The following is a 9,169-nucleotide window of genomic DNA, read 5'->3' as shown; positions in this document are numbered from 1 at the left end:
TAAAATTGTTAATTCCTGAATATCCAACTCACTGGCTTAAAGCTCTGACAATATTACTGAAATGAAACGAAGAGCCATGAGTAAATAATATCCTTTTGAATTAGAATAGGTTTCTAGACCAAATCCTTTAAGAGTCTGAAGCTTTAAAAACTCTGACCTCCTAAAGTCAGAATTGACATTTTTTGTCTTAGGAATTTGAGGTGAAATGAATCATAGATATTTTAAATGGGGGTGGATTCTGAATTATTTCAGAGAGGAAGCAAACTTAGAAGTATAAGAATCATCATTATTAACTCAAAATGTTCCATTTCTGAGGCAGGCACTCTCAGAGAAGCACAAGTTCTTTTATGTTCCTTGGAAACGTTAGGCTTTGATAGCCCTTCCATGAAAAATAAAAGCATTTTATATTAAACAACATCATTCAAGGTTGAGGCTTAAATGTTATTTTAATAGTATCCACAAAGAATCTGGTTTAGTTATTAAAAGGACTTATTTTTATTTAAAGAAAAATCTATGATTTTACTCATTGTATATATATATATAAGTGAATTTTTAAAAAATAGTTTCTTCCTTTATGTGGATTCTCTTAAGATATGAAGAACCAAACTATTCTTTGGTTTTATTATATGGGAAAAACAACACGCAGTCTAGTTAAACAACTTTGTGATATTTATATTCCATTGCACAGATATGGGTTATACAAATTAGTAACACAAGTTATTTCTTAAATTCCAAACATTTTCTAAAATATTATTACAGCAGATGCCTAGGATATTAAAACATAAAGGTGGAAATCATTCTCTAAATAGTTAAATATGATACTGAAAATACTGCACATTTTAATTAGAGGAAAATTAAAATGTGTGCTCAAATGCTCTAACAAACTAGGTAGCAGGGCAACTAACAACTACAAATAAGTCACTGTGGTCCATTTTTACGTATGCATATATATGATTATTCTCTAGATAATCCGTCTTCTTGAAAATGCTAATAAAACATAAAAATCCAGATAAATGATTTAAAGAAATTGTAATTCTTCCTACTACCTAAGGTGACATGTACTATTATCTATGACTTCATACAGTTACTAATTCAAATATAGAAGACACCACACTTGGAAAGAAAAAAATTTTAAGGTAATGGTTTTAATTGAATTAATGAGATGAAAAGATAGTAAAGCCCTGTTTGCTACTTACATGAAAGAAGATTTTAAAAAATAATCACTGCACAAAATGTAAAGGGTGGGATTATGCTGTGGTATTAATTTTCCTCAATAATGTTTTTCTCAACTGTTCAAGAACAAATTAAAGTTTCCACGGCAAATTTGTTTTCAAAATGCCGAATTGCGAAACAATTGCTGGCTTCACGTTTCTGAATACCTGTTGGAGAGGGAAAAAGTTTTTTAAAATTTTGATTCTTTAGTCATAAACATTCACATATTTTTTATAGTTATTATTTAGATGTATAGAAGTATTTCACTCTATACTCTACAAAAACTTCTACAGTTTGAATCTGTTTATGCTGAAGAAAAATAATTTTTCTCCCTTTTCTGAACTATTAATATATTGACAGATCACAGCAACATTAATAATGCTACACAGATTGCTTACAAATTCATGAACTTGAAGGTATTAAAAATGTTCCGTATCTTGACTATGGTGGTGCTTGCAAGACCATGTGTATCTTTGTGGAAACTCAGAATTGCACACTAAAAAGGGTAAATTTCATGGCATGTGTAAGGCTGACTTAAAAAAAAATTATGAACCAAGAGCATTTTTAAATGTAAGAAATCAACACAGCAGTAAAAAAGAATGAAATCATGTCCTTTGCAGCAATATGGATGCAGCTGGAGACCATTATCATAAATGAATTAACCCAGAAACAGAAAGCCAAATACCTACCTTACACTGCTCTCACTTATTAGTAGGAGGTAAACACTGGGTACTCACTGACATAAAGATGGGAACAATACATACAGGGGACTATAAGGAAGGGAGGGAGGGAGGGAGGAGGTAAGGGTTGAAAAACTACCTATTGGGGAATGCTTTTACACTGTTGGTGGGAGTGTAAATTAGTTCAACCATTGTGGAAGACAGTGTGGCGATTCCTCAAGGATCTAGAACTAGAAATACCATTTGACCTAACAATCCCGTTACTGGGCATATACCCAAAGGATTATAAATCATGCTATGATAAAGACACATACACATGTATGTTTACTGCAGCACTATTCATAGCAAAGACTTGGAACCAACCCAAATGTCCATCAATGATAGACTGGATTAAGAAAATGTGGCACCTATACTCCATGGAATTCTATGCAGCCATAAAAAAGGATGAGTTCATGTCCTTTGCAGGGACATGGATGAAGCTGGAAATCATTATTCTCAGCAAACTATCACAAGATCAGAAAACCAAACACCGCATGTTCTCACTCATAAGTGGGAGGTGAACAATAAGAATACATGGACACAGGGAGGGGAACATCACACACTGGGGCCTGTCGGGAGGTGGGGGCCTTGGGGAGGGATAACATTAGGAGAAATACCTAATTTGGTGACAGGTTGATGGGTGCGGCAAACCAACATGGCACCTGAATACCTATGCAACAAACCTGCATATTGTACACATGTAACCCAGAACTTGATAATAATAAAAAAAAAAAAAAAAAAGAGAAACTACCTATTGGGTACTATGCTCACTACCTGAGTGATGGGATCATTTGTACCCCAAACCACCCATCAGATAATATAATACACCCTTTGAAACAAACCTGCACATGTACCCCCTGAATCTAAAATAAAAGTTGGGGGAAAAAAAAAAAAACATGCAATCAAGCTGGTTTCAGATGACTCAACAGCCAGAGATGAGAGAACAGTATTATTTAAAATGCTAGCAAAAAGCCAGGAAAGCACTTTTACTGGGTGACACAATTCCAAAGAAATCACACCACAGTGTATCTGAATGGCACTTCTTACTTTACACAGCTGCCACATGTACTTTATTTTCACAATGAGCTTAAAAGGAAATGGGGAGATACTGTAATCCTTATATTTCAGGTGAGAAAATAAAGGTTAAATGATTTGGCAAAGCTACAACATTAGTTGTATCAATGCTCTTAATTCTTCACCCAAATTCCTTTCCAACTACCCTGACAGTGATTATTCCCAATATGATCCAAAAGGCAAACGGCCTGCTTAGAATCCAGATCTCTGAAAACACAGCTGAAGACCTGGTCCCAAGAGACCCTCTGGATAATAAAAACCCTTTCAGTATGGCTGAACCACAGTGGTTAGGATGTGAAGTTGGATAGGGTGACTAACGAGATGGAAAATGAGGTACCAGCATCTCAAGGCAATGACATTTCACATTGACCTTTTCTCTCCATCTGAAAAGGGCGGACTTATAAATAGAATTAAGATAATTCTATAGAAACCTGGGACTATTATATAACGACACAATATTATCTCACTCATGGCAAGTATATTGGTAACAATGACTAGGCTTCACCTAAATCTAGTTTAACGCAATGAACTTTTCTGCCCAACACTTCAACATTTAAAAAGTATTACCTTTAATAGTTTCTCTGCGTTGCAGTTTGTAAGTTTCCTTGTCATGACACAGTCGATAAATAAAGAAACCCAGGTGATCAATGTTTTCAATGCGATCAGTAATAACCATGTGCTCATGAATCAGATACGACTGAGGCAAATAGGTTCCAGCCTACATTCAGAAAAGAATACATGACATGACTATCTCAGAACATCTACTGAGTAGACTAGAGTAACAAGACAAAATTCTTACACATTATGGTATGGAACAGGTTGCCAAACTACTACCCACCATCTGTTTGTTTGTTTTATGTTCTATGTTGTCCAGGCTGGTCTCAAATTCCTGGCCTCAAGCGAATCTCCCACCTAGGCCTCCCGAAGTCCTGGGATTACAGGCATGAGCCTCCACCCCCGGCTTATTTTTATAAGTAGAGTTTTTTTTGGAATATAGTCATGTTCATTTGTTTTACATATTGTCTATGGCAACAGAATTAAGTAGTTGGCCAGTATTTACTCTCTGGCTCTTTAGGAAAACTTAAAACATTATTTGAGAAATTGTATTTCAATTTCAAGATATAAAACATTAAAAACAAAAACCATGAGTATTCGTTCATCCTTGTAAAATTCTTAACTACAGTCTGATAAAATGAGCTCCTACAGGGCTAATTTCTCAACAGGGTATTCCAAAACACTATAAGGGCATCATTCATCAAAAATAGTCAACATTCTTATACCTTGATGTTAATAAGTAACTCCAGTAGGTTTCTGGGTGGCATAACAATGGAAGTGTTCAGAGGGATCACATAGCACTTATCCAGGTTAAGATCTAAATAGGCTGTAAGTTTCTGGGAAGAAAAAGATACAGTGTAGTCACAGTAATAGCAAAACAGGCAGCAACTGGATTTTTAAGAATAATTTGTATCATTAAAATGAATTGGCTTTAGAATGTATAAATCACTTGCATTTCAACAAATTCAGAATTTGGCTGGATAAAGTTGGAAGTGGGAATGGGAGAGGAAAAAATATTGCTACCAGTAAATAAAATGCTCATCAAGAGTGTATTTCTATAATAAATAATACATATTCAAATTAACTGCAAATACTTATATAATTAAGCAATTTAACTTTCTCACTTATAAGCTCAAATGCCCTCTAAGGCTATCTGTCCATTGTGCATAAAGATTAAGTTTTCTTGTATGTATCTTCAATACTACTACCATCGTTAGAACATCGGAGAAACAGTCATTTAAATGATTTTGTGTTCTATGGTTCAAATGAGAAATGCTGGTTGAGAAAGACTGTCTCATAGGATGGTTTTTAAGAATAAGTTAAACCAAACAATGTCAACATTTTGATTCCTAAGAGCTCGGTGTTAGCTATTATTATTTACTATTTGCTTTGGATGTTTATTTCCTTGAAATAAGTAAATTTTCAAACTGGTTTCTAAACATCCATCAGACGTATCAGGCACGAAATGTTTGCAAAGCTAACTTCAGTAATATATTGGAGTGTTCAAAATGGCAAGCTTATACAGAGAGACACAAAAATCACAGGTGATACATGAACTTCTGAATCTCTGAATCCTGATTTGAAAAAACAAAAAATTATTGGGACAAAAATTGGGGAAATTTAAACACAAATATAAATTGTAAACATATTAAATACAGTAGTCTCTCTTATCTGAGGTTGTGCTTCCTGAGTTTCAGTTACCTTCAGTTAACTACAGTCCACAAATACCTAGGTAAGTACAGTATAGTAAAATATTTTGAGAAACCACCTTCACATACCTTTTATTATAGTATTTTAACTGTTTTATTAATTATTGTTAATCTATTACTGTGGCTAATTTGTAAATAAAATTTTAACATATGTATATATGTACACTAATACGGAAAAACATAGTATATATACGGTTTGGTACTATCTGCGGTTTCAGACATCCACTGGGGGGTCTTAGCTTGTATCCCCCACAGATAAGGCGGGACTACTGTCCTACAAGATCATGTTAATTTTCTTAGATGTGATAATGATGTGGTTATGTAGGAGGACATCTCATTCTTGAGAGATAACAGCATAGGTACTTACATCAAATGACAGAAAAAGAGATGAAGCAAATATGACAATATCTGGAACAAAGTGGAGGATTTTGGATATTCAACTTTTCTGCATTACATAAAAATGCTCAAAAGCTGGGGGGAAATGTAGAACGAGAACTTAAAAACAGATTAACAAAATTATTGATTTTGAAAATGCTACCAAAAAACAGGGACATAAATTACCTCTTATCTAAGAAAATGTGGGAACATATAAAAAATATTAGTTTGTAGCAAAGGAGGAACAGTCATGAGGTGGGCTTTAAGGGAAAGGAAAGACAAGATATGAGAAGGCTGGGTCACCAGGGTCTGCTTCAGACAAAGCAGAGCCCACCAAATGTTGACAGTTTATTAAACTGAACTCTAAATATAATAAACTAGCAAATATTGAAATTAAAACTACAAAAAGCATAAACTACAGAACCTGCACTCTTTCTACAATTCTGGACACTTGGCTCACCTTGTTAAAGTCATGAACAATGTTGGCAGGATCACTATCTGCAAACTCTGGAACAGGCACACTGATAAATTCAACTTCTTCTTCTTCAAAGATTTTAATATTCTCTTCAATTGTCTGGTAGAGAGCAGCTGGGGCATCTGCAGAGGGCTCATTTAAGATGACATCATCTTTGATGTACTTTATTCCACAGTAGTACACGTCATCTGGCTATAGAGTTTAAAGACTCATTTCAGCAATTCAGCATGAGACAGGTTTTTAAATAAGCATTACTTAAGCTGCCACCTCTATCTAAATAGCATTTTGCTTGCAAACTCTTGCTTTTAGATGACAAGTCAGACAGTTTAATTACAGAGTTAGCATATTCTTTAAGATCAGGTTTTGAAGCACTGTAAAAGAACAGCTTCAAAAGAAGAAAGGCAGCTGGTTTTCCCTTTACTTTTCGTGGTAGGTGAAAATAGAACATAAAAATAATCAGCTATCCAGTAACAAATAAATATAAAGAAACAACAGACCTAACTCTACTTGTAAGCAGTTTTTATAAAAGAATATATTCCAAAACTAGTTAAGTTTTTCTGAAAGAATATATTAAAAAGTTTTGATATGGTCTACTAATTAAATGACTTTTTTCTTATTAGCCAAAAAAGGGATAACTTTTCTGAAATTTCTATATGCATATAAGTAGTTCTAATTTTCCCTTTACATCACAATTCAGGGGAAAATACTGGATTACAGCAAATCTTTATACTACTGTCTCCCTTTTACAAAAAGAAAAAACAGTATATGAGGTCGGGTGCAGTAACTCATGCCTGTAATCCTAATACTTTGGGGGTGGAGGCCTGAGACAGATGAACTGCTTGAGCCCAGGAGTTCAAAACCAGCCTAGGCAACATGGTGAGACCGTGTCTCCACAAAAAATGAAAAAATTAGCTGGGCATGGGACCACACACCTGTAGTCCTAGCTACTACTGGGGAGGCTGAGGCAGGAGAATTGCTTGAGCCCAAGAGGTTGAGGCTGCAGTGAGCTGTGATTGCACCACCGCACTCCAGCCCGGGTGACAGAGTGAGATCCCATCTCAAAAAAAACCAAACACACAGTACATGTACACACACACACACACACACACACACACACACACACACACGCTACACACACAATAAAGACTAAGGGTATATAAAATGTGAATGCACCGGGCCAGGCGTAGTGGCTTACGCCTGTAATCCTAGCACTTTGGGAGGCCAAGGTGGGTGGATCACCTGAGGTCAGGAGTTCGAGACCAGCCCGGCCAACATAGTGAAACCCTGTCTTTACTAAAAGTACAAAAATTAGCCAGGTGTGGTGGCAGGCACTTGTAATCTCAGCTACTTGGGAGGCTGAGGCAGGAGAACTACTTGAACCCGGGAGGTGGAGGGTGCAGTGAGCCGAGATCACGCCATTGCACTCCAGCCTGGGCAACAAGAGCGAAACTCCGTTAAAAACAAAAACAAACAAACAAACAAAAAAAAACAGTTAATGCACCAAATGTTATCTCCGGAAAATGGAATTGCAATGATTTTTTCTATACTATATGTATTTCTTGTAAAAAAAAACGGTATTAAAAAAGATGACTAGTATTTTGGTAATGTCTATCAATATGTGATTGATCATCTTGAACAACACAGAAAATGAGCATGAAATTGAGAATGTTTCAAAATTAGTTATTTAAATTATTTTAATAAGTCTCGTCAGCTTTCTCCAAATTTTGAAACAGCTGAAGTAGTCATAAAACCTTGAAAGTAATTTCCTCTTCAAAACTCCTAAAAAAACTTCTGAATTATTGCCAAGAGAAATATATCACAAAATAGACTGTAAATTATAATTAATCAGAAGGAAAACCTTTGTCTTAACCCACTGGGATTACTATTAATCCTATGTTATTTCAATATCACCGCTGAAGTCACCCAGTTCTTTAGTGAAACCAGTGACTGGAAAAGAAGCAGAGACATGGTCTTACTGTACTCTGGGCCCAAGGGTACAGTAGGACCAAGGGGAGTCCAAGCTGACTATCAAGTTATGGCCTATCAATATGACAACATTTGTGGCTGATGTATTTATTCAACTGGCAATTCATAATACTATTCCTCTCAACCCTTATTTATAGTAGGAAAATAAAGGTTAGTAAAATCACCCAATGACCTAAATAAATCCTTTAGTCAGCAACATTTCAAGTTACTCTGCTTTTAGTGACTGTGTGTGATGGGCTCAGCAAACATATCATGGAGAGATGTTTAAACACAGCTTTAAAATAGAACTACCACTCTGGCTGAAGGTCACAGATAAAAAGTACAAGCTTACAGCAAGTTGTAAACAATTTTGTAACGCACATCAGGAGAGGCAAAAAAAAAAAATCAGAGACACAAAATAATTTTTCCACTTACTTGAAGTGCAAAATATTTGTACAAGTATGCTCCTCCTAGAATAACACCTGCAAGCATAAATGCCAGTCCAAAGCACATGCACCAACACCAGGCTCTTCTTTGGCCAACTGGTACCACATCATCTGGGTCCTAAAATATGAAAAAGACAGTTAAGTATCTTATCTCCAGACAGAACAACAGAAGGCTCAGGATCGGAAAAACCTCATGGATTATCATTTTAATAAATGAAGACATAAAGACCAAAGGAGTTGTGCCTCTCATCAAAATCAACCCAGGAATGATTAAATGGTAGCTCCAGGGCTCATCTTAATGGTTCTTGGACTGGGACATTGGTCTCTAGGAGAGTTGTCTACTTCTAATCTCAACACCCCACCTGCTAACCCTGACTCAAGCAATGATACACTCCATAATTTTTATTTTGCATGCACAACTTTTGGTGATATCTTCTAAAATTTAATAATTTAGAAGAGGTTATGCTACAACTTAGTCATATAATATGATGATGAGCCTTGTAAATTATAAATCCAGGGCATCTCTCTATCTGATCGTTTATGAAATTATGTGTTAGGCCTGCTACAGATGGTTTATATTTCATACCAGGTATAAAACTATTCTAAACCATCCACAAGAAAAAATTACAGGAAAATAAG

The 9,169-nt window shown here is 35.5% G+C and overlaps 1 protein-coding gene across 1 annotated transcript in view; it reads right to left on the bottom strand.

Annotated features, from left to right (window-relative positions):
* Positions 1-475: 475 nt before the first annotated feature.
* Positions 476-9,169, bottom strand: part of ITM2B (integral membrane protein 2B) — a 28,922-nt gene continuing 20,228 nt past the window's right edge. The window contains 5 exon segments of the mRNA NM_001258055.1: positions 476-1,379; positions 3,573-3,723; positions 4,286-4,396; positions 6,105-6,311; positions 8,520-8,648. Of these exon segments, the coding sequence (NP_001244984.1) occupies positions 1,294-1,379; positions 3,573-3,723; positions 4,286-4,396; positions 6,105-6,311; positions 8,520-8,648 (684 nt within the window). The 3' untranslated portion in view covers positions 476-1,293.

This window comes from Macaca mulatta, chromosome 17 (assembly GCF_049350105.2).
Source record: "Macaca mulatta isolate MMU2019108-1 chromosome 17, T2T-MMU8v2.0, whole genome shotgun sequence".
Classification (NCBI taxonomy): Eukaryota; Metazoa; Chordata; class Mammalia; order Primates; family Cercopithecidae; genus Macaca; species Macaca mulatta.
The sequence above is the reverse complement of the archived record's forward strand: the minus strand, read 5'-3'. Positions and strand labels throughout refer to the sequence as shown.